Below are 25,189 nucleotides of genomic sequence, written 5' to 3' on the forward strand. Positions count from 1 at the left end.
ACTAAAAGAACTTTCACAGGGGGTGGGAAAAACACCTAAACCCCTGGCTTAATAGGTTACATTTCCAAAAAGGACATGCTTTTGTGTTGTCCAAGGCCAACATAAATATTTCTGGGAGAAGAAAAGGGGCTCATTTTCCACTGTTCAGTGAACCCAGGATGAGGCTGTGTGAGCAGGACGTGATGAGTTTTTGCTTGAACCTGAGAATACTGTAGACTTATACACAGGCCCACAAGAATGTGGAAAGCAGGAGAGAGGAAGTGTCACCGGTGCTCAAGAGTATGGCTTTGCATAGAAGATGCCTGGAAGAACCCCAAGACACTGGTGGCCCCCAGGGAGGGACACTGGGGCCCTTTGGGTTATGATGGGAGGAGAGGAAAGCCATGGCTGTGTATTGTTATAGCCAGGATATACTGTGCTCTGTGCCTTAAAATAGATGACGACATTGCGCAAATAGCCTTTTATTGACCTATGTGACTGTACTTTTTATCTTGGACTTACACAACAGAGGTCTGTTTATGGGTCTCCTTGGGGCCAGCAGCTGGGCACCCAACTGCTCTGCCTCTCTCAGCCTATTCTGTCTTCTCCCACCCAAGCACCCCAGAACCCTATCTTTAGAGTAGCAGGCAGCCACTACACCCGACACGAGCGGCATCCTGGTCATTCTGTAACCCTACAACGTGACACAGTGGTGAGCACAAGTCCACTTTCCCACGGAAGCGCCCCCAGCTGCGGAGCCATAGTCTCCGATGGCTTCTAAGTGTTCCCGCCCACTCTGGGTCACTGGCTTACCTGTCTTCTTACACATGTCCCTGTGTATCCAATGAGCGCTGTGCTCCATGTTTGGGCCTGTGTCTTTATAGACGTGATCTCTCACAGTCCATCCTACGGCCTCAAGGCTCTTGCCCCCGGTACCGAGCCCAGTACTGCTTTTGGCTCTTTCTTCTTTGTTTGCTTTGGCTACTATGTACACACACACAGAATCCACCAATTTTAAATGTACAGTCTGATGAGTCTTGGCAACCATACACAAGGTGTGACCACCACTGTGCTCGGGGTGCACACGGTCCCTTCACCTTGAACGATTCCCCCATCAGCCTTCGCCTGGCTTCAGCTGGCAAACCCTGGATTAAGCCTTGGGGCCGGCTCTCTCTGGGTGATCCGGGGAAGCCATGTTGCCTCTCTCCATATGCTTCTGCTGCCGTCAGTGGCTTGCGTCCAGGGCCTCTCAAGGCCTTTCAGAAAGGGCGGGAATCTCTCAGCGAGCGGACACAGCCTGTTCCTCGCCAGGCTTACTAACAAGACATAGCTGTATCCTGTTGGGATGGTTAGGAGAGATGTACCGCCACCCTTAAACGGCGGTCGGTAGTTTTGTGACAGTATAACACAGTCAGCGCAGTCAACCTCAGCTACTACACATTCACGCAGGCTGACTCCCACAACTCCCCTACGAGCATCCAGCGCGGCTCTCCTGGTGCCCATCAACCTCAGGAAGCCCCAAAGCCCCGCGTTCGACGTACTGCGCCGCGCATGCGTCAGTCTCTAAAGCGCCCCGGTAGGGGGCAGAGTCGGGACCCGGACGTTCTAACGCCTGTCACACAAAACGACGTAACGCGGATCTGCTTTACGGCACCTCGCTTCCGCCGTAAAGCGGCGCCAGCGAGCCCACGTGCGAGTGTTGACGTGAATACTTCCGGGTAGTAAAAAACCCGCAACGCTTAGAGGCGGGAGAAAGTCTTTAGCCATGGGTAAACGCGGGAGCCGGAGCCAGACCCAGCTGCTCAACACCTTGACTAAAAAGCAGAAGAAGCACCTTCGGGATTTCGGCGAGGAGCACCCCTTCTATGACAGGTCCGGCTGGGCGTGCCTGGCGCCGGCGGTGCGGGTGTGTTTTACTCGCGGGAGCTGCAGCTTCCTGGGCTTGGTCCGCTGGTCTCGCAAGGCACTGAGCGTAGCGCCCGTGTCTCAGCCCACGCTTCCCCAGGCCCCGCCGTGCTGGGGTCGGGCTCCGCGGAGGCTGGACTGACTGGGTTCTCAGGGCTTCGGGCGTTCTTACTGTGCGCAGCTTCAGCCTAGACGACACGCCCATGGCGTGCGGGCAGGTGTCAGTGGTCATCAGTCTCCCTAGGGTGGTTTGGGGTGATTTGTTTTTGCGTGTGGCTCTGAAGTGTTTACAAACGCCCCGGTAGAGTCGTCCGGAATCAGGGGTGATCTTAGTGCCCACCCCAAAGCTTTGGGCTGCGTTATTTGCCCGGTGAGGGCTGTTGTAATGCAGAAAAAGGGAACCCGCGGTCTTTTACTTGCTAAGTTGTGTCTTTCTGGATGAGAGCCAGGTGGTGTGTGACTAGTGTTTGTCGTGTGACCTCGGTAAACTTCTCACTTGTCTGTTACGGAACTGTATTCTTGCAAGTTCAAGTGCATATATAGTTTTTACAGGGCTGTAGTTTTGATGTATTTATAACGGTATATTCTGGCCTTTTCGTTTAAAGTTGTATCATTAGATTTTTTTTTTCCTGATTGGTACAAACTAGTAATTAGTTTAACATTTTCTGTTCTCTTCAGGGTTTCCAGAAAAGAAGAAAAACCACAGATTTGTCAACTGGTAATGCCTAGTGCCTTCTTTACAATAGTTGAGGATTATCTAGGTTGAATATTCCTTTACCCGGAATGCTTGGGGCCAGAAGGGTTTCAGAGTTGAAATTTTTTGGATTTTCAGAGTTTTTAGAATTTGGAATAATGACCTTCAGCAGGATCTTAGGAAATGCGTTTTATCAAAAAATGATGCATGGGCCGGCGCCGCGGCTCACTAGGCTAATCCTCCGCCTTGCGGCGCCTGCACACCGGGTTCTAGTCCTGGTTGGGGCGCCGGATTCTGTCCCAGTTGCCCCTCTTCCAGGCCAGCTCTCTGCTGTGGCCAGGAAGTGCAGTGGAGGATGGCCCAAGTGCTTGGGCCCTGCACCCCATGGGAGACCAGGATAGGTACCTGGCTCCTGCCATCGGATCAGCGCAGTTCACCAGCCCCAGCGCGCCAGCCATGGCGGCCATTGGAGGGTGAACCAACGGCAAAAGGAAGACCTTTCTCTCTGTCTCTCTCTCTCACTGTCCACTCTGCCTGTCAAAAAAAAAAAAAAAAATTCATGGATTTCAAAAAAATTTTCAACCAAAATAAACTCTACTGTCAGCAGGATTTAGTTTGGGACACTAGGAAGGATAAGGCGACTATTTGAAAAGACCCCCTATCAGGGCAACATGAATTCTGCTAAAATTAAAGCCAGAACATCAAGTTTATGTTGAAGCTTGGGTAGAAGAATGGTGATGACTCAAGTAACTGGGCTCCTGCTACCTTCTACCCCCACCTCCCCAGGGGAAATTTTAATTGAGTTCCCAGCTCTTGGCTTCTGCCTGATCCAGCCCCAGCCATTGTAGGCATTTGGAGAGTGGACCAGAGAAAGGGAGCTGGCTCACTGTTTCTCTTTCTCTCTCTCCCTCTCTTCCTTCTCAGAGAATTAATTTAAAAGTTACTTTTAAGTTTTAGATTTTGGAGCATCTTGAATTTCTGGATTACAGATACCCAACCTGGTTATAGTAATAAAGCTGGATTACGTTTCTGCTCTTTCAGTTCAGTTCTGAGCTGTTATTTGGGTAACGTTGCCTAGCTTTAAATGTAGGTATCTGTTTAAAAAATGCATTATGACTGATGACTTAGAAGCCGTTGTTTGAAACTGCCCTGAGACCAGCCTGCCTGAGCTCTTAGTAGTTCTTTTTTTGCTTAACAAAGAGTCAGAGAGCGAGTAGGAAACGAACAAAGGTCCTTCCACCTTACAGCCAACACGAAGAGGCTACGTTCATTAGTTGCTTCCCAGCTTTCTTGTTGCTCCTTTAAACGAGTACCCTGATATCTGTGATGTAAGTTAAATGCCATTGTAACCTAAAGTCCACCGTTTTAAAAGTCAGTTTCTTTACATGTGGGGTATCAGTTCAGAGGACATAAAGGGGCTCTGGAGTCGTAGCTAAATGAGGTATTTTAAGTAAATTTGGTGCGGGGCTTGGTTGAATGGATGAGATTACATAATATTTGCAGAAAAGTTAATTTTTATTTAGCAAAGTCTGAACCTGTGGGCTTGATAATAGTCTGAGGATAGCAATAAACATAACATAGTTCTTGTTTTTAATGCCCTGTTTTCCTTCCAGTCTGAGAGTTCAGATACTTCGGATTCTGAAAGTGAAGCAGATAGTGAGCCTGAGCACGTCTCTGGGTACCACAAACTGCTTGCTACGCTGAAGAACGTTTCTGAGGAAGAAGACGAGGAGGAGGAGGAGGAGGAGGAGGAGGAGGATGAAGAGGATGAAGGCAGTGCTGTGGATGATGCAGAAATGAGTGATGAAGGTGGTGGTAGTGACGCCAGTGTGGAGGAGGAGATTGTCTCAGAGTCTCTGGGGTTGCAGGAAGGTGAGTGTATTTGGTGGTGGCCCCTCAGAGTGCCCCCTGGGCACCAAGCCCCATACTGTGTGAACTGGGTGAAATCCAAAGTAGAGATTTAATGTTAAGTTTGATCATGTCTTTGAGGCTCTCATGGAAACACAGAACCCTCTTGCTGGGATAATGCAGCAAGAATGTTTTTGCTTACGATTTCAGGGACTTCATCAGTGCTAGTGAGAGACTTCCTGATACAGAGCAAGAGTGTAGTTCTTCTTTGTGACTGTTTCAGTTTACAGAAGATCTTACTGCTCCTCCCTTAGGTATACCAGGTTTGGTGCAAGATAAACATAAAAATATTAAACAGTTTTCAAGCAGTGGATTGATAATTGCATGGATATATATACATATACACGTAATAGACATAAAGCTATGTGTTAAAGAGTTACTGAGTGGTCACAAGCTACCAGTGAAAATTAGGGAAATATTTAGGGGAAAAACTGAATTGAAAACCCAAAGGAATTCTGTCCCACTTCTGGGTGACTTCTTTTGTTTAACTTTAAAATTAACTTCATTGAGGTATGATTTATATACAATTAAATATACCCAATTTAAGTATACAACTTGCAGAGTTCTGATAAAGGTATATACCCATGTTATTACCTACAAAATTAAGACACGGAACATTTCCGTTACCTCTCAAAACTTCAACCCTGGCCTCTTTCTGCCATCATAGATTAGTTTTAGGTGTCCTAGAAATTCATATAAATGAGACTATCCATATGAACACTTTACCATCTGGCTTCTTTTGCTCCTCTGGTTTTGTGATCCATCTATGTTGTTCATGTTGTAGCTTATCACTTTTTATTGTGGAGTAGTTTTCCGCTGTCAATATATCTGGGTGACTTTTTACATCTCACTATACTACTTCTCTTTGTCTTAAATCCTTGTTTTTTTCCTATATTTTAAGGTGTTAGGTACCATTCTTAGTATTTTAACTGATCCACTATAGTGGGATAGGAGTTATTGCCCTGGATTTAGGATTTTTTTTTTTTTTTTGCTTGCTTGCTTTTGTATTCTTAACAATGAAAATATGTATTTTATTGTGAAGCAATAAATATTGCCTGTAAAAATTTTAGAGGGCAATACAGTTAACCTATATCCTCACCACCCAGAGATAACACCTGTAACATTGTGTGCAACCTTTCAGACTGCGGTTTTCTGGACATATGTGTGTAAGTGTAAGTATGTACATAGAGTAGTGTGTATGTGCATGATGGTCTGCCTGTGTAACTTACGGGTTTTCTTTAATAGTATACTGTGAACCTTCTTCCATGTCTGTAAATGTGTGGATTCACTTTTGCTTCTTAATTACACAGTATTCAGTTGTAAATAATATGTGGTGGTCTAATTAGTACCCCATTGATAGATAGTTCACATTTTTTCAGTTATTTCTTACCACTGTCATTGGTGCATTGACCAGCCTTTTGTTCACGTGCATCTTGGTTTACGTTGTCTAGTTACCATTTTAGAGTAAGTCCCTGGAACTGAGTGTATTAGTGAGCTCCAGAGAAGCAGGGTAACGGGATATAGAGAAAGAGGCCTATTTTAGGGAATTGGGTGGTGTAATTGTGGAGGCTTGGCAAGTCCAAAATGAGGGAGGCTGGCAGGCTGGAAACTCAGGAGTTGCAGTTCAGGTCTAAAGGCAGTCGTGTGAGAGACCCAGAAGAGCCAGAGTTGCAGCTGAAGTTCAAAGGCAGACTGCCCCAAAAATTCCCTCATAGGGAAGGTCGGCCTTTTCTTCTGGTCAGGCCTTCAGCTAGTTACATGATGTACACTCACACTATAGGAAATAATCTGCTTTGCTTAGAGCCTGCTAATTGAAATGTAAATCCCATCTAAACCATTGTCGCTGAAACATCCAGACAATATTCTGCTGAATAGCTGGGCAGCCAGATTGACACATGAAAGTAACCATCACACTGGATCAGTGAACTCTATATCTTCCACTTGAAGTATTATTATTTAAAAGGAAATAATAGCAACAAATATGAATGAATATTAATGCTGATATAGACTAAGGATTTCAATTTTGTCTGTAGAAGTACAATTGCAAACTGTTTCTAAATTGCAGATGTGGCCTTATCTGCTGACCCTAAGGAGAAAGGCGGGGAAGGAGCACAGGGCACATCCCAGGAATCCCCAGAGGAATTCACAGATGCAAAACATGAGTCACTGTTCAGCCTGGAAACCAATTTCCTTGAAGACCTTGGGAGCAGGGACAACTCTCTTCTGAAAGTATCACAAGGTCAGAGCACAGTGTGTGTTTGAATTTGCCAGGTGTTTGGTGGGTAGACGTTAAGCCGCCTGTCACCGCAACAAGCGGCAATAAAAACAGAGGGTTTAGTGGCTAGCTGGAACCAGAGCTAGAGAAAAATGCTTTCACAGAAATGTTTTGTTTTTCACTAGTTAGCAAGTGTTGGCTGGGAATAGAGGGGGATGTTTAGGAGAGCAAGCTGCTTAATATTAGTAGTAGGAGGGGCCAGCATTGTGGCACAGTGGGTTAAGCTGCCATTCCCATATTGGAGTGCCAGTTTGAGTCCCAGCTGCTTGGCTTCTGATCTGGCTGCCTGCTAATGCTCCTGTGAAGGCAACAGAAGATGGCCCAAGTGTGTGGGCCCCTGCCACCTGCGTGGGAGACCAGGATGGAGCTCCTGCTGAATCATCTGGCTGTTGTGGCCATGTGGGGAGTGAACCAGCAGATGGAATGTCTCTCTGTCTCTCCATGTCTTGTTGTGCCTTTCAAATAAATAAGCAAATAAATCTCTAAACAAATAAACAAAAATTGTTGGTGGATAAGACGTATTCCCCAGGCCTCCCATCTCTATAGCTGGAGTCCAAGGAAGACTTCTGATCACCTCCCCAAGCAGGAAAGAAAGAGAAAGAAGAGGAAATCATTCACATGTTTTTCTCTGCCCTTCACTTGCTTCTCATGTTTGAAGGAGTAGATTTGCAGATTTGTGAGACCCAGGAATAGCTAACCTGAGTGGTCTTTATTACCAGAGAGAGCCTCGAAGGCCACAAAGCTCTACCCGATCTCCCCTGTCTCTGAGTCTCTTGACCGTGCCCGTAACCAAGTGGCAGTCTCTTGGTCAAGATGTGCTGAAGGCAGACTTAGCCAGGTCTCTGCTGTCTATTGTAGGTTCTCAGCCTGAGCCTGGATGGGTGAGTCCTGTGATCTTGTTCTGTGTTCTGCCTACCTGCATTGCTCCCAGTACCTTCTTCATCTCAGCTTTACCTTCGATGAAGCTGAAGTTGTAATCCTCATTTGGCTGGAGAGGGAGAAGCAGATGATAGAAATTGTAGAATTTTAGCACAGACCCCATTCTGAGCATCAAAACTTAGAAAATCTGGAGGAAACATTAGGAAACTTGCCTAGACTAAAATTTCTCTGGCTGATTGGCCTGGGCAGGTAAATTAGCACCTAGAGATTTTACGTCCTATTGCTTACTTTCTCTCTCTCAGGTACTTAGTACAAGGTATATTTCATTTGAGGTTTGACTGTTTAGGTCCCTGGATGGGTCATTTAACTTTGCTCTGTTTCTTAATGAAGGAGACTGGGAATGATTGGATGGCTAGCTCAGAGAACTAGAAGTTACCTGGAGTGCAGGTCATTTGTTCAAGTCAGTGTATAGTGAGCATTCCTGGGTCCTTCATAGTAGTCAGTCAGGTATGGAATCTGCCGTTAGTGATCTTGTCTACTCGATTAGATAAGATAGGCACATATGAGAATAGTTCAAAGAGTTTGTGGAAGATTGAATTAGAGCTTAAATTTAGGGGGCAGGCATGTGGCCTACCAGTTAAAATATCCATGTCCCATAGGAGTACCTGGGTTCCAGTTTTAGCTCTGTTCCAGTTCTGCATTCTTGCTAATGTGCATTTTAGGAGGGAGGACGTGATGGTTCAAGTGGTTGAGTTCCTGGCTCCCAGCTTGACCAGACTCAGTGCTGGCTATTGTGGGCATTTGAGGAATAAACCAGTGAATGGAAGCTCTTTGTCTGCCTATGTCTCTCTGTCTCCCAGATAACTTGTAGAAAGAAAAATATAAAATGATTTTGGTGCAAAAATTTTTTTTAAAGATTTATGTATTTACTTGAAAGGCAGAGTTGCAGAGAGAGAGGTCTTCCATCCACTGGTTCACTCCCCAAATGGCAACAACAGCCAGGATGGGGCCAGGAGCTTCTTCTGGGTCTCACATGAGTTGCAGGGGTCCAAGCACTTGGGCCATCCTCCAAGGCACATCAGCTTTCCCAGGCACATCAGCAGGGAGCTGGATTGGAAGTGGAGCAGCCACGACTTGAACTGGCACCTATGTGGGATGCCAGCACTGTAAGCCATGACTTTAATCTGCTGAGGCACAGTGCCAGCCCCTGAAAAATATCAAATCCATGCATAAGCTCATGGAAAAATATATATTATTAAAAACTGCACAGTTTCAATTCTTGCACAAAAATAAATCCAACCTTTAATTCAATTTTCCAGAAACTTTTTGAGGTACTTTATGTGTTGGGATGGATGAGGTAGGATAGGAGGCTGAGAGGACAGAGTGATGACTGTCTTTAGGAGACCGGGAATGGCCTCTTGTTAGAGCCAACACTGCCTGGCAGAGAGGCTCCTGGGAAATACTTCTTTTCTAAAGATTTATTCATTTGGAAGGCAGAGTAACAGAGAGGGAGACAAGGATAGAGAGATCTACCTTCCACTAGTTCACTCCCTAAATGGCCACAATGGCCAAGGCTGGGCCAGGCTGAAGCCTGGAGTCTGGAACTCCATCTGGGTCTCCCACATGGGTGGCAGGGGTCCATGCACTTGAGCCATCTTTCTCTACTCTCCCAGATGCATTAACAAGGGGCTGGATCAGAAACAGAGCAACAGGACACAAACTTGAGCTGTGGTATGAGATACTGGCTTTGCAGTGGCTTAACCCTCTGTGCTACAACACTGGCCCCTCCTGGGAAATACTTTTTGTGAGTCAAAGGGTGATGTTAAACTGAGGCTAATTGGATATGCACAACTGAGGTAAAGGAGAATCTGGAATTTGTAGTTTTAGGAAGGACTGGCACAGAGTCATAAGGATTTAAGGGCCACATTGTTCCAAAATTATACTGGAGAGGCCGGTTGGAGTTGCATTGTAGAATACTCTGAATTTCAGTCTGAGAAGTTTCTTCAAAGGTTTTTGTGCTTGTAAGTCATGTGAGTACAGAAATACTTTAGGAAGAAGATCCTGTCTGAAGTTTTTAAGCTCTGGACTGGGATAGAGGATAGGGAAGGGACATGGGAAGAAGGATGAGTTAGCACCATGAAGATCAGCATATAGTTCACAGGGGAGGAATGGGCTCTGCCTGCTTTGCACTGTGTGCTAACATTTTTTTTATTTCTAAATTAGATCCATTCCTACAGCATGTGAATAAAGAACTGAAAGAAAAGGAAATTCACGCTGTTGCCACAAATCCCAAAACTACCCAGGAGCTGGAAGTAAGTGTTGCCTGGTCATCCTAGTAATGAATGGAAAAAGCTATAACTAATACTGTGGCCTTGGGTTTTATAGCTCCCAGAATGCATGGTGTACACCAGTGGAGGTGGCCCGGTAGATACGTGGGACATAGGAAGAGCCTGGTGGGGCGTGGGTAATGCTGGAGAAAGCATAAGAATCCCTTTGAGATAGGTACACCAGGGTCTAGACCGACCTCTGCAAGGGGCTGTCACATGACAAATTGATCCATCTCTGCTCTTCGCTGTTCTCACCTGTTAGAGGAGGCAGTAATGCTGCCTCAAAATAAAGGAATCTAGTTTACTAACGATAAATAATGTGCAGGTACATCAAAAAGTTCATGGAAAAATAGAATGAAAGTAGTTTATTTTAGTGCAAAAAATTTTTTAGAATTCACACATAGTTTCTAGTTTCTTTATTATATGTGTTTTCCATGAACTTTTTAAAGTTCCCTCATAGGTGTTCCTCCTGTTCTTCATTTGTTTGAAATGTCTGAGGTAGGTTCACAGCTAAATTATTCAGCTACAGCTATTAAGCTTTTTTTTTTTTTTTTGGAAAGACAGAGTTACAGAGAGAGGTAGAGAGAGAGAGAGAAAGGTGTCTTCCATCTGCTGGTTCACTCCCCAAATGGCCACAATAGTTGGAGCTGAGCCAATCCAAAGTCAGGAGCTTCTTTCGGGTCTCCCACATGGGTACAGGGCCCAAAGACTTGTGCTCTGCTGCTTTCCCAGGCACATTAGCAGGGAGCTGGATTGGAAGTGGAGCAGCCGGGACTTGAACCAGCACCCATATGGGATGCTGTCACTGCAGGCTGGGGCTTTAACCCACTGTGCCACAGCACTAGCCCCTGAGTAAATTTTTGTTTCTTTATTTTCAGTGCTGATGCTATTCATGAGAGTTGGTCATCTTTTTTTAGAATTTTTGTTGGGGTAATAATTAGTGATACATGTGGAGTTGTAAGATATAGAGAAATCCTAAAATATTAGTGTATGTGGCATTTCAGCCAGGAAACTGACGTTAATAACATCTGCCTGGGCCCAGCATTATCACACAACAGGTTAAGCTGCTGCTTGCAACGTGAGCATCTCATATTGGAGTGCTGGTTAGAGTCCTGATCCTCTGCTTCTAATCCAGCTCCCTGCTAATGTGCCTGGAAAGGCAGTGGAAGATGGCCCAAGTGCTTGGGACCTTGCCACCCGTGTGAGATACCCGCATGGAATTTCTGGCTTCTGGCTTCAACCTGACCCAGACCCCGCTGTTGCTGCTATTTGGGGAAGTGAACCAGTAGTTAGAAGGTATCTCTCTCTCTCTTTCTGTGCTTCTTTATCTATCTGTCACTATGCCTTTCAGGTAAATTCTTAAAAAAAAAAAAAAAAAAAAACTACCCTCAGATTTCTCATCAGTTTTACTCATTCGACTCTGTGTGTGTGTGTGTGTGTGTGTACTCATAATTGCAATTTTTAAAAATATTTATTCAAGAGGTAGAGAAACAGAGTTCCTATCTATTGGATCACTCCCTAAATGCCCATAAGTGGCCAGGTCCTGGCCCATGACCAAAACTAGAAGCTGGGAACTCAATGCAAGGCTCCCACACAGGTAGCAGAGCACCAACTACTGAGCTGCCACCTACTGCCTGCCAAGGTCTGCATAGGTAGGAAGCTGGAATTGGAAGCTAGCGCTTGGAGCTCTGGTATGGTTTGGTCAGCTGTGTAGCTCCCTGTCTCTGCCACCACTACCCATCAAGGTGTGAAACATGTCCAGCACCAGATAGGCAAGTCCCTGCGCCCTTCTACAGCCACAGTCGCTTCCTTCTATGCTCCCCCACCTCATTCATAACTCCTAGAAACCACTAATGTCTCCATTTCTATAGTTTTATCATTTCAAAATGTTAAATAAAATTTTACAGTATATAATCTTTTGAGATTGACTTTTTTTCATATAGCATAATTGCTTGGGGATTTATTCATATAGTTTTACCAATGACTAGTTTGTTTTTCTGTACTTGCTGAGGTCATCCTATTTTGAGATTAGCAAATTTTGCTACAACGCAAAAATTTCCAAACTCATTTCCCACAAAATATTCTCTAGGATTCTAAAAATAAAATTTTTTTCTCATGTTCAAATAAATTTGTAAAACTCTGGGTTCAACAAAGTGGACAGAGTTCTTATGGGACTTGCCAGAATTATTAGTCTACAGTATACATTGTGAACCCAGAGTTATCTGAGTGTGGAGTTCCTTTTTTTCTAGAAAGAATTTTTACTCTTCCTCAGATTATATTTTGCAAAACATCTTGGGGAGCACCAATGGAGCAAAGAGCTTATATTTGAAGTCAGAAACCATGAATTCTTTAGATTCTTGCCCTCGACTCCATTCCCTCCTGTGTAAACTGTTTTTTGAAAATTGTTTATTTGAAAGGCAAAGAGACAGCACTCCAATCCACTGGTTTACTCCCCAAATGCCTGCAATAGCCTAGCTGGGCCAAGGTCAAAGCTGAGATCCGGGGACTCTATCTATGTCTCACAGGGGTGGTAGGAGCCCAGTTACTTGAACCATCACTGCTCTCTCTCAGGGTCTGCAATAGCAGGAAGCCTGACCAGGTACTCCTTTATGGGGTACAGATGTCTTAACCAGTATCTTAACTGGAAGGCTAGTTACCTGCCCCTATGTAAACTTTGTCTGGATCATACAAGTTTGTGAGAACCTCAGCTTTTCCTGAACTATATTGCGAGTATTATGGTATCCACCTTGCAGGGTTGTAAGGGTTGAGTGAGATATGTATAAATCATGAAAGTTCTTGATAAGGTATGTGAGTTTAAGGTCTTGTAATTCATTTCTAACTTAGCTCTTGGTGTCTCTCTCTCTTTCTCTCCCTCCTAGTGGCCCATCCTGGGCCAGCTTGTCTTTTCATCCAAGTTTCAGAAGTTGGAAACATTTAAACCCCCAAAGGATATTGACCTGAAGTCACTGCATCTCCAGAAGCCCCTGGAATCCACCTGGCCCAAGACCAACAGCCAGTTCCTAACCGGCCCCCAAAAATCAAGTAGTGTTTTCACCCCCCTCCAGAAAGAGCTCTTCTTAATTATGAATTCTTACCGGGACCTGTTCTACCCAGAAAGGTCTGCCTTGAAGAATGGAGAGGAGATCCGCCACGTGTACTGCCTGCACGTGCTGAATCACGTCCTCAAAGCCAACGCCCAGGTGCTTGGCAACAACAGCAGACGCCGAAGCCAGAAATTTGGGGTGGGTGATGACGATGACTTCAGGGACCAGGGGCTAACGAGGCCCAAGGTGAGTGGCAGCAGGAAAGCTGCTCCTGCAGGAAAGGGGTTGCAAGGCCCTGCTGTGTAGGTGCCTGGCACTAAGCAGGTGCTCCAGTGTTTTACGAATTGACTGGAATGATGAACCCAGATGTGAGTACTTTGGAGTGGGCCAAGTTACTGTCAGAACAGTGCAGCAGACTGCCCAGTGGGCTGTTTCTGACAGTGGAGCTAGCTGGACACTTGAGAAAAGTAGTTCGTGCTCTCCTAAAAGGTAAACACAGATAGGTGGCAGCCGTCTGCTGTAAATCTCTTCTTTGCGGTTGTCAGTGTTGAATGGGACGGTAATGAGCTCTTTATCCCTGTGTATCACAGCTGTGAGTAGAGACCCAAATTCAAAGACAACCTTGCTAAAGAGAACCAAAAAGTAGCAGAGAAGGGACCAGAACTGAGAATTTTCTTTGCTGAGACATGAAAATAGCAATCCCTGTTTGCCACTCTGTTGCTGTTTAAGTAGGGATTACACAAGTTGAAACTCCAGTGGATTTAAGTCTTTAATAGGAAAGAAAATGACTTTTGTTCTGTCTACATTTTGTATAACCTTGCAAAGCTAGGTCTTGTCATTCCAATCTCCTTCAGCTTGATCTTTCCATGAAGTCTTTTTTTTTTTTTTTTTTTTTTTGACAGGCAGAGTGGACAGTGAGAGAGAGAGACAGAGAGAAAGGTCTTCCTTTGCCGTTGGTTCACCCTCCAATGGCCGCTGCGGCCGGTGCCCTGCGGCTGGCGCACCGCGCTGATCCGATGGCAGGAGCCAGGTACTTATCCTGGTCTCCCATGGGGTGCAGGGCCCAAGCACTTGGGCCATCCTCCACTGCACTCCCTGGCCACAGCAGAGAGCTGGCCTGGAAGAGGGGAAACCGGGACAGAATCCGGCGCCCCGACTGGGACTAGAACCCGGTGTGCCGGCACCACAAGGCGGAGGATTAGCCTAGTGAGCCGCGGCGCCAGCTCCCAAGAAGTCTTATATTTGTAGATTCTTCATTCAAGTTTAATAGAATTCTAGAATTTTTATACTGAAGTGGCTGTTAAGAGATTTGTTCTCCCATTGTGTGATAGCTGTGGAAACCAAGGCCCAGACACTTCTTTAGTGTCTCAGCTGGGACAGTAACTCTGTCTTTTAAATCTCTGTCTGCTGTCCCCATTATTTCAGGCTGAGTTTCTGCTCCAGTAAATGCTTATTGCCTTTCTGGGGAGCTGCCTCAGAGTCTTGAACTTCAGTATCACACGTTTGTTTCCACTTAGAATTGTGTAGAGAACTAAACAGATTACCTATGAAGCACATTTTAGTTTGGTGAATTGCATGATTTGACGGGGCTTGTGTTCACTGATTATGTTATTTACGAGAGAGTGGTTGAAATGAACCATTTATCAAGCATCTTCTGTTTTTGTTCTCAACGGTCATTTTTAAGCATTTTTGGAAATGCTTGGAAGACCGAGTCCTGTTTTTCCTGTTGATTATGATTTTATTTCAGAAATGCCTTACTGTTGTTTCTGAAAAATGCATTGGGGAATGTAGTAGGAAAATAGCACCGTGTTCATCCTTTTTCTTACCTGTTTTATTTCTCATTTATTCCATTTATTTACTGAGCATATACTTACTCCAGTGGGTCTTGTGGGTAAGAATATTGTGCAAAGTTCTGTGGGAGACAAACAAGTTAGCACTCCTTGCCCTCAAAGAGTTTGTGTGTTTACATTCTTGAGATTTTGCTGTCAGACTTGTCTGTTCTAGGCTTTTGCTTATCCTAAAGGCATTTCCATATTCTACTTGAGAAATTTTTCCCACCGAGCTGTGGGGCCAGAGTGCTCAGGACGTGGTTCTATGGAGACAGAAGTTGCTCAGCTTCTAGTAGCAAGCTGGTAGCAAGCCTTGTACGAAGAGGGTGACGCAAATAGGGTCACTGGCCAGGGGCTCCTGCTGAACCCAGGGCTTTTGAGCTCCACTCACCCAGCAGGCCACCCCAAGCTGCCGTTCTTGTCCCGCGCCCCTGTCAAGGTTGCTGTTGCTCCCTCCCCAGGTACTGATAGTGGTGCCCTTCCGGGAAGCTGCCTTGAGGATCGTGCAGCTCTTCATCAGCCTCCTCGAGGGGGACAGCAAGAAGAAGATGATTGTGAGCAACAAAAAGAGATTTCAGGGAGAATACGGGTCCGATCCTGAGGAGAGACCACCTAACCTGAAGAGGCCTGAGGACTATGAAGCCGTGTTTGTGGGCAACATCGATGACCACTTCCGGATTGGTAATTTCTGCTTGTCAGGACCGGGGTCCTGTGGGACCTGTGGTGTGAGAGTGTATGTGGCTGGAGACTGGGAGCCTAGAATTAGGTGTTCTCTCAGCGGATCACTGGCTCAGCCTCCCAGCAACCCATGCTCATCCGAGACATCTTGTTTGCCCTTGGCTGGAGGGGCGGAGAGAGTCTCAGGCCCTAAACAGCAGGTGCATGTGCGTCTATAACAAATGCCTGGCACACCCAAAGATGGCACACGGTATATGGTCAGATGCCACAAGGGGTTCTCAAGGGAATTGAAAGTGACAGACTGGGTGGCCTCATCCTGTGAAGCCTGAGTAAACAGAGTATCTGTGCCAAAGGTGGGCTTTCCCCTTGTCTGCCACAGTGAGTGACCATCTCTGAGTTGCCTCCACGTAGGACTTAGCAACACCCACTGCACCCAATTTGTCACACTTTTACCTGTCTCATTCAGGTTGGTTGGGTTGGTTGTACCTTGGTGCAGTAAAGTTCTTGGGAAAATGTTCGTTAGTCACATGTGTTCATTCACAAATCTTCATCAAGTATCTATAGTGAGTCAGGGCTAGTGAGAAGCTAGAGATGCAGAAATCAAAGTTGTGATTCCCATTGCTTAAGGGAGCCCCGTCTTAGACAACACAGGGTGCTGAGGGTGCAGCAAGTGTTCTGGAGCCTTTAAGCCAACCCCTGACCCAGAATGGCAAGTGGTTAGGGAGGGCGTCCTGGCAGAGGTGCCATCTGTACTAGATTGTACTTGAGATGTGGCCTGGAAATAGAAATGTACTAAAAGCTTTATGTAGGAGAGAACTGACAGGTGAATCCAGGAGTATGTAGAAGAGGTATTTGGATTCAGAAAGATATACGAGGGCTGGGTCAGTGAAAGAAGCAGAAGTGAGTATTGAAGTGATAGAAACTATCACAAGGAGAAGAGCATTTCTCAGAGGGCATTTTTTTTTAAAGATTTATTTATTTATTTGAAAGTCAGAGTTACACAGAGGAGAGGCAGAGAGAGGTCCATCCGCTGGTTCACTCCTCAATTGGCCGCAATAGCCAGAGCTGTGCTGATCCGGAGACAGGAGCTTCTTCCAGATCTCCCACGCGGGTGCAGGGGCCCAAGGACTTGGGCCATCTTCTACTGCTTTCCCAGGCAGAGGGCATGTTTAATATGCCACTGTGCATTCCTGACCCAGAGCCCTGAGAGGCGTCCGTTCAACTGGTAACGGCTGTTGGGGCCTTAGCATAGATCATTTCAGTAGAGTCCTGAGAATCAGAGGCCAGATTGCAGTGGATTGACGAGACAGTTCTCTGGAGAAGTTTGACAGTGAAAGAAAGGAAGTGAAAACGGGAGCCAAGAAGTCCCTATATGTACAAAGAAGGGATCGTTATTATTAAATAATTAAGGCAGTCTAAGAGCACTTACATGCTAAGGGGAATGGAGAGAGATAGGGAAGGTATAGGGGAGGGTGGACACAGTGTCTTGGTAGTGACTGCTGAACTGATGGGTGCTTGGCTGTGTTGTGCAGGAGTGGCAATACTTCAACGAAGCATCCGGCTGTATGCCCCCTTTTACTCCTCGGACATCCTCATTGCTTCTCCTCTGGGCTTGAGGACCATCATCGGTGGAGAAGGAGAGAAGAAGAGAGATTTTGACTTTCTGTCTTCTGTTGAACTTCTCATCGTTGACCAAGCTGACATTTACCTGATGCAGAACTGGGAGCATGTCCTGGTAATGCTGCTCACTAACATTTATGTACTTAGACAGGAAGCTCAGTGGCTTAAGTCCTAAAAGGTTATTAAATCCAGATTAAAACTCAGTTTGGAAACAGGGAAATACTCTATATTTTCTAACTTGGAAAGTTTCTTGCCCCCTCCTCTACCCACAGATTAGTTTGTAATTAAACTGTTCAGAGAGGTAAAAATTCTTTTCAGTATTTTCAAATCTGCAGAGAAGATTTTCTTCTTCTCAAAGCTCTATTTCTACTAATATTTATAATGCACTTAACTGGTTGACAGGTTAGATGGATGGACAGTTGGAGAGACAAATGAATAGAAGTCTTCACCAGGAACATCTTTGACATAATTCCTCATACAATTCATTTTCATTCTCTTTTTGTTTGGTCTCTGGAGATGGGGGTGCATTACTTAGGAGCCCTAAGGGTCTTGGTTTTTGTTTTGCAGAGAGGTGTGTGTTCTCTTTATCTCCCTCCTGTGATGTGTGCTGTAGATTTTTCTTTTTCTGCACATACTCTGCAGCGTTATCAGGTTTAAGTTTGAATGACCGTGCTTTCTAATATCCTTATCACAGACTTATAGGCTGTGTTTTTTAAGGCGTATGAAAACTCACCTCTTCTACCTGAGGGATTTATAGTTTGATGAAAGTTTGGCTTATATAAAGGGAGTACATGCTTATTAAGTAGGGAATACATTTTTAGTACTCATTATCTTCCAGTATACTCAGATGTCACAAAATGAAAATAACATGAAAGAGACATGTTGAGAGTACAGTTGTATTCTTTAAGGAAAGGCAGGTGTGCTGACTTGGGGGATACTCCTGTTTTGAGAAGCAGGGTATTGAAGGACAGTAGCTCCGTTTTCCATGTCATTTCCTTTTTTGTCCATTTCTGAGACTGAAGGGCCCATAGAGTGACCAGCGTGGAATTTCAGAAGTTCTTTGAAAGAAATATTTCAACAGGTATCATTCTGATCCTTACTGCAAGGTTCCCGATGTGGCCAGCTTTAGCTTATCTTCTCCTAGAGGTGTTCAGTTGACTGGGGGCAAGTCACTCATCATCCAAGCCTCAGTTCTCTTGGTGTAATTTGGGACATGATAATTTGTGCTCCAAGGGGTTAAATTAACTAATAGATTTTTAAAATCTTAATATTACCCAGCAGGTAAATGCTCAGTAAACACTAATGGGAGTGCTGTTTCTGCTTAAAGCATTTGATGAACCACATGAACCTGTTGCCCTTGGACTCACATGGGGTGGACTTTTCTCGAGTGCGCATGTGGAGCCTCAATAACTGGTCCAAGTATTATCGCCAGACACTGCTCTTTGGGGCCCTGCAGGATGCCCAGATCAACTCAGTGTTCAACAAGTACTGTGTCAATTTCCAAGGCCAGGTGAGTTCTTCCTTGTTTCCCCTGGATCTGCGTGGAATGCTACTTGTGGTTCAGGTCATGAGGCAGAAGGAGATGTTAGCATGTAGTCAACAAGGGGCTGGCTCGTCTCCTGATGCTTTCATTGGCTCCTGGCAGGTGGCGGTCAGGAGTGTCCCGATGACCGGCTCCATCAGTCACATTCTGGCACAGCTCCCACACGTCTTCCAGAAGATGGAGGCCGAAAGCCTGGCTTCGGTGATTGATGCCAGGTAACCCACCGCTCCTGTCAGGCCCCACATCGAGAGATTTGACTTCGGCATGTAAACAGAAATGGATTCCTTGTTGCTTTTATTGATAACCGTCCTCTAGATTCACTTAATCCAATCTCAGAGGAGGACAGTGAAGCCCAGAGGGAAGTGGTGATGCGGCTTAGGTGTCACAGGTAGTTAGTGGCACAGTTACTTTAAATCAAGGCTGTTCCCCCCTTGACTGTGGCATGTTTGAGTCATGTTACACTGCCTTGTGTCACAAAGTGTCCTGTGTCAGCCAATTAATTTTTCTACCTCCGTATATTTTCCCCTTTTTCCTCATTGTTTAGTTAGGGGATCCCATGATAGTGTGATGGTGCTTAGCAGACGGTAGATGTTCAGTGATTATTTGTTAACATCCGCGTGAATGCTGTGGTGTGTACTTCCTAGAACAAGTCTCTGGGATAAAATGGCGTTATATCTGTTTTTACAGTGAATAGTGTTTTTTAATATGCTTACCAAGTTTTTAATGTGCTTGTTTTTTAATGTGCTTATCAAGTTTTATCCTTCCATCATCTCTGAGAGGAAGCAAGTCATAGTGGCCTCTGTGGGAGTCTCTTAATCTTTAGAGTGTGACTCACCCAGGGTCCGTAAGTCAGTGGACACTGTGGGCTCCCCTGAATACTATTAACTTTACCTTTTGCCCTTCCAAATTAGATTCAACTTTTTCGTGAACAAGATTCTGCCTCAGTATCGTGATGCAGTCATGTCCCACACACTCATCTATGTCCCTTCCTACTTTGACTTCGTGCGTCTTCGAAATTACTTCAAGAAGGAGGAACTGAACTTCACCCACATCTGCGAGTACACCAAGAAATCTGGTGTCTCTAGAGCCAGGCACTTCTTCCTTCAAGGCGAGAAGCAGTTCCTGCTCCTCACAGAGCGCTTCCATTTCTACAAAAGGTGAGGGGATGCCGGGTCTTGAGCTGTGCAGACCGTGTGTGCTTCGGAGCACACGGTAGCCTTTGTGGAATTCTCGGGTCATCCCTCCCTCTCTACCACTCTTTCAGAGAAGCCAAAGAGTTTTGGGCTGGAAAGACTCTTCTTGGTTGGTTGGTTGGTTGGTTGGTTTTCTCCCAAAATGAGCCTTGTCGGAAAAGGTTGCAGAAACAAGACCATAATCCATGTTGGAATGTGGCTCTGGTCAGACACCTCAAGAAAGACATTACAGAGTTGAACAACTGCAAGTACAGGAAGAGGCGAGAGCTGGCACTGAGCACATTGAGTGCAAGGCCGTGTGGTGGGGCGATGGAGGCCGAGCACATGTTGGTGTTCAGAAAGTTGCAGTGTTCACGGGAACGTGTGCACAAAGTGACTGCCTCACCAGGGGGAGCCAGGGCTGTGGGCCTCTAGGTGTTGGTAGGAGGCAAGAGGAGGACTCGGAGTGGAATATTTATAAGTTGTGGTATTTGTGGAGATTCTCTACCAGTGTTTGTGATTTGGAGAAACTTAATTGATGAGCCTTTTGTTTTTAAAATTCTGATTAGAGAGTGAATTATAGTGAGCCACCTTTTACCATCCAGGAGAGTTGCAGCCCTCATTGGCCCCAGAGCTCACATACTTACTTGGTGGTTTTGCTAAGTCTCTGCTGACCAATGACAAGCATTTTAAGCCCTTATCTATAGAGAGATGGAAATCACATTCTGGGGACTGGCCCTGTGCTATATTGGGTAAAGCCGCTGCCTGCACTGCTGGCATCCCAAATGGGCATTGGTTTGAGTCCTGGCTGCTCCACTTCCAATCCAGCTCTCTGCTATGGCCTGGAAAAGCAGTGGAGGATGGCCCAGAAGAAGCGCCTGGCTCCTGGCTTCAGATCAGCCCAGCTCCAGCTGTTACAGCTATTTGGGGAGTGAACCAATGGATGGAAGATCTCTTTATTTCTCTCTGTTTCTCCCTCTTCTTTCTAACTCTGTCAATTAAATAAAATAAATCTTAAAAAAAATCACATCCTATTACATCTTCTTCTGATTTCACAGTAATGTCACAGAGAAGTCCATGTGCTGACTTTCCTGTTTGACCCGCAGTCATGCATACCAGTGTGTGGGATTCTCTGAGAATCCCAAACGCCTTAGCCAGAAATCCTCCAGGCTCTGGAGCACTTTAGGCGATGGCAATCCCCAGACATGTGCTCATTACCCGGATGGTAAAGGAGGAGTTCCAGCAGCCTGCCTGGGCGCTGCACGATAGAATGCTCGTTAAGCATTCTATGACCAGTTCCTCCATGCGTGGGAACTGAGACTTTACTAAATTTGCATTTCCCCATCTCTATTCTTGGCTACCCAGACAAAGCTGTTTGGTCAAAGACTGTTAATGAATGCCTGCTCGTTAGCCTCATGATTTGTTTTGTTCTAGTAAGGAGTTGTTTCAGTTCAGGTTGGAGAGTATTTGGGGGGAATTGTACTCACCAAGGCTTAAAAGCCCTTGGCTTTCTATTGTCCTGACAAATGAAAGCAAGCCCTTTTAACTGAAGTGGATGGATTGGAAAGCTTCCCAACACGCTTGTCTTTAGCAAGTGTGAGTTAAGTTGGACTGAGGGCTGCTCTCAGTTATCTCAGCAGCTTTGCAAGGAGAGGGTATGGTTGTCAAAGGAGTCCTTTATAGACAGGATTTATAGGATTTATTTCCCAAACTGTCTCGCCCCCAAATTCACCGTGGAAACCAATCTCAGCATGTTCTGTGTGCTTTGTGCCCTGGACTGGGTGTATGGGTGTTTTCTGTGCTGACGATGGATGAAGACACAGTAATGTGCTCAGAGTTCAGGTAGCAGCTGATTACCTCGAGGTTTCCAACTGTAGAGTTGTTTGCTTGAGTGATATCCAAGGGGATCATGGGTGTTTTGGTAGGCAGTACCTCAGTGATTTAGTTTTTTATTTAGACTTAGGAAAAGTGCATGTATTTTAAACTGTAGTATACAGCTCTGAAGTTATGCTTTGGTATTCTCTGTGACAGTTGGCAATGGTTAGGAAGACAGAATTTAGTTTTGAGCTAGCAAACATTTTTCTGCCTGAAGATTTGTTTTCTTTGTGGGAGAGGAAACCAGTAGAACCTTAGGATTGGATGCTGCCTTTGGTCATGATTGTGCTCCCAGGCATGGTTCTCAGCTCTTGCCCTGTGCATTTTCAGTGGGTTACCTCAGCAGGGAGGATTCTCAGCCAGTCTGGAGGTGACAGTTAATGGGGTTTTGAAGGCGACCTGGGTATCTCTGAGTACTCCATGCCCCTTTGTGAGAACCCCAGTTCTTTTTTAAAGGTTTATTTATTTGTTTGAAAGTCAGAGTTACAGAGAGGCAGAGGCAGAGAGAGAGAGAGAGGTCTTCCATCCACTGGTTCACTCCCCAACTGGCTGCAGTGGCTGGAGCTGCGCCTATCTGGAGCCAGGAGCCAGGAGCTTATTCGAGGTCTCCCACGTGGGTGCAGGGGCCCAAGGACTTGGACCATCTTCTACTGCTTTCCCAGGCCATAGCAGAGAGCTGGATCAGAAGAGGAGCAGCTGGGACTCGAACCGGCACTCATATGGGATGCTGGCACTTCAGGCCAGGGCTTTAATCTGCTGTGCCACAGCACCGGCCTGAGAACCCCAGTTCTAAACTTAGTAGAGTTAGCTGTTAGGGACCAAACAGAGGAGCCAGCCTTTCAATTCATGTGATTGCTTTGTTTAACAGTTGGTAAGTAAAATAGATTCGGAATGTCCTTGATTTTAGATCATCAGGGACTTCTGTTTTTGTAAGGACCATGGAAGATGCAGACTTACGTGAGGGAAGATGAGGGAGGGAAAGGGGAGCTCCAGATAGAGTCAGCCTGCTCTCTGCTCCTCTGCAGAGGCCCTGGATTCCTCGTCCATCGTGGCTAGTAAGGCTGGGAGCCGTTTTCTTAGAGAGAGAGAGAGACTGAGAGAGAGATCTTCCATTTGCTGGTTCACTCCCAGATGGGAGAGACCAAGAGAGAGAGATCTTCCATCTGCTGGTTCACCCCCAGATGGGAGGGACCAAGAGAGAGAGATCTTCCATCTGCTGGTTCACTCCCAGATGGGAGAGACCGAGAGAGATAGATCTTCCATCTGCTGGTTCACCCCCAGATGGCTGCAGCAGCTGGGCCTGGGCCTGGGCCTGGGCCTGGGCCCGGGCCCAGGGTCAGGCCCAAGCCAGTAGCCAGGAGCTTCGTCTGGGTCTCCCACATGGGTGGCGTGGCCCAAACAGTTGGGCCGTTTTCTGCCGCTTTCCCCAGGCTATAAACAGGGAGCTGGATAGGAAGTGCAATAGCCAGGACACAAATTGGCACCTATGTGAGATGCTGGCTTTGCAGGTGGCGGCTTTACCTGGCCCCTTATTTTTTTTTTTTACTGTTTATTGGGTTTTGATGTTTTGTTTTTTCCTGATTATACAGCATTATACAATTATTGTAAAAAACTTGGAAAATCAAGAATTAAAAAAATAAAATTCAGCCTCACCTATTATCTCACTGCTCATATACATACTCTTTTAGGTGTATTTTTTTTCCTTTCTTTTTTGTATAACTATTTGCCCTCAAATATGTACACCCACACACATTTACATGTGTTTTTTAAAAAATACCAAAATTTGGATCACTGTATACATGTTGGTATTTTTTTCCCCTTATCAATTTTTTTTTTTTTTTTAAGATTTATTTATTTTACTTGAAAGTCCAGAGTTACACAGAGAGAGAAGGAGAGGCAATTGGCCACAACAGCCAGAGCTGCGCCGATCCAAAGCCAGGAGCCAGGAGCTTCTTCCGGGTCTCTCATGCAGGTGCAGAGGCCCAAGAACTTGGGCCATCTTCCACTGCTTTCCCAGGCCATAGCCGAGAGCTGGATTGGAAGTGGAGCAGCCGGGACTCGAACTGGCGTCCATATGGGATGATGGCACTGCAGGCAGCGGCTTTACCCTCTATGCCAAAGCGCCAGCCCCCTTATCATCAATGTTTCATGTGGTCCTCGAAAAAAAAAAAAACTTCAAAAGCGTTAACATTCTGATTTCTATATTTGCGTATCAGGGATGTTTGTTTAAGTTAATATATATATATATATAATATATATATATGTTTATATATATATATATATATATATATATATATATATATATATATAGCTGTGTCACATTCTCCTTCTTCCCAGTTCTTCATTTGGAAAGATTCACTTCAAAAGCAAACCATACAGCTCTAACAGTAAACATCTCAGAACTCCCAGCTGTCAGCATTTTACCACACTTGCACACACCTGGGTTCTCTCTCAGTTTGGTTTTTTTTTTCCCTTCCTAAACCATTTGAAAGTGAGATGGAGGAGGCTTCCTAACACTTTACCCCTAAATATTCCAGCATGTTCTTTTTTGCAGCCACAACATCAGTTTCTTACCACTTCATGTTTCTGTGGTATCATCTCAGTATTGTCTGTGTTCACATTTTCTTGGTTGTCCACAAAAGGACCATGATAGCTTTTTTTTTTCCTAATCCAGGATTCAGTTAAAGATCCGATACTGCATTTGGTTCACTTATTTTGTTAGTCTAGCTTGGTTCTCAGCCAGAGGAATTTTGTCCCCCAAGGAACATTTAGCAATTTTGGTTGTCAGAGTGGAGGATCATTCTCATGGTTCTAGAGTTCAAGGCCAGGATGCTGCCAGGGACCCTGTAGTGCACATGACAGGCCCACAGCAGACAGCAGTCAGCTCAGAGCATCGGAGGAGTGAGAATGAGAAGTTCTGATCTACAGTAACTTTCTTGCCTGCTTTTTTTTTTTTTTTTAAGATTTTATTTATTTATTTTCAAGGTAGAGTTACAGACAGAGAGAGAGGTCTTCCATCCGATGGTTCACTCCCCAGATGGCTGCAACAGCTGGAGCTGAGCCAATCCGAAGCCAGGAGCCAGGAGCTTCCTCTGGGTCTCCCATGCAGGTGCAGGGGACCGAGGACTTGGGCCATCTTCCACTGTTTTCCGAGGCCATAGCAGAGAGCTGGATTGGAAGAGGAGCGGCTGGGACTAGAACCGGAACCCATATGGGATGCTGGCTTCGCAGGCTAAGGCTTAGCCCACTGTGCCATAGCATTGGCCCCTTGCTTATTTTTCTTGACACTGACACTGGCATTATTTGAAGAGTGCAGTTCAGTTTTCTGTAGGATGCCCCACGGTCTGGGCTTACCTGTTTGTTTCCTTATTATTTCCTAGTGCTTCCCAGACTTTGATGTAGAGTCCCCTTGAGGAGCTTATAAAATACAAATACCAAGTTGCATCCCAGTGCCAACTAAG

At 45.5% G+C, this 25,189-nt stretch overlaps 2 protein-coding genes across 5 annotated transcripts in view; one reads left to right on the forward strand and one right to left on the reverse strand.

Annotated features, from left to right (window-relative positions):
* The window catches only part of IRF6 (interferon regulatory factor 6), a 47,760-nt gene extending 46,162 nt beyond the window's left edge, over nucleotides 1-1,598 (reverse strand). The window contains exon 1 of the mRNA XM_008268456.5: nucleotides 793-1,598. The gene's annotated coding sequence lies outside the window, so the exon portion shown is untranslated. The remainder of the gene's footprint in view (nucleotides 1-792) is intronic.
* Nucleotides 1,599-1,618: 20 nt separating this feature from the next.
* Nucleotides 1,619-25,189, forward strand: part of UTP25 (UTP25 small subunit processome component) — a 57,977-nt gene continuing 34,406 nt past the window's right edge. For 2 of the 4 annotated variants that reach the window (XR_011381417.2, XM_002717536.6), the window contains exons 1-11: nucleotides 1,619-1,851; nucleotides 2,563-2,602; nucleotides 4,192-4,450; nucleotides 6,552-6,725; nucleotides 9,864-9,952; nucleotides 12,847-13,257; nucleotides 15,302-15,521; nucleotides 17,051-17,253; nucleotides 18,466-18,648; nucleotides 18,784-18,896; nucleotides 19,593-19,838. Coding sequence is in view for 2 of the 4 variants with exons in the window: in XM_002717536.6 (XP_002717582.3) it covers nucleotides 1,745-1,851; nucleotides 2,563-2,602; nucleotides 4,192-4,450; nucleotides 6,552-6,725; nucleotides 9,864-9,952; nucleotides 12,847-13,257; nucleotides 15,302-15,521; nucleotides 17,051-17,253; nucleotides 18,466-18,648; nucleotides 18,784-18,896; nucleotides 19,593-19,838 (2,045 nt within the window). In the remaining 2 variants the exon portion in view is untranslated. Of the gene's footprint in view, nucleotides 1,852-2,562; nucleotides 2,603-4,191; nucleotides 4,451-6,551; nucleotides 6,726-9,863; nucleotides 9,953-12,846; nucleotides 13,258-15,301; nucleotides 15,522-17,050; nucleotides 17,254-18,416; nucleotides 18,649-18,783; nucleotides 18,897-19,592; nucleotides 19,839-20,681; nucleotides 20,878-25,189 lie in introns of those variants that run through there. The other 2 variants (XM_089312118.1, XR_016219593.1) reach the window with 2 other exon arrangements.

This window comes from Oryctolagus cuniculus, chromosome 13 (genome assembly GCF_051225735.1).
Source record: "Oryctolagus cuniculus isolate XC-2025 breed Fujian yellow rabbit chromosome 13, ASM5122573v1, whole genome shotgun sequence".
Lineage (NCBI taxonomy): Eukaryota > Metazoa > Chordata > Mammalia > Lagomorpha > Leporidae > Oryctolagus > Oryctolagus cuniculus.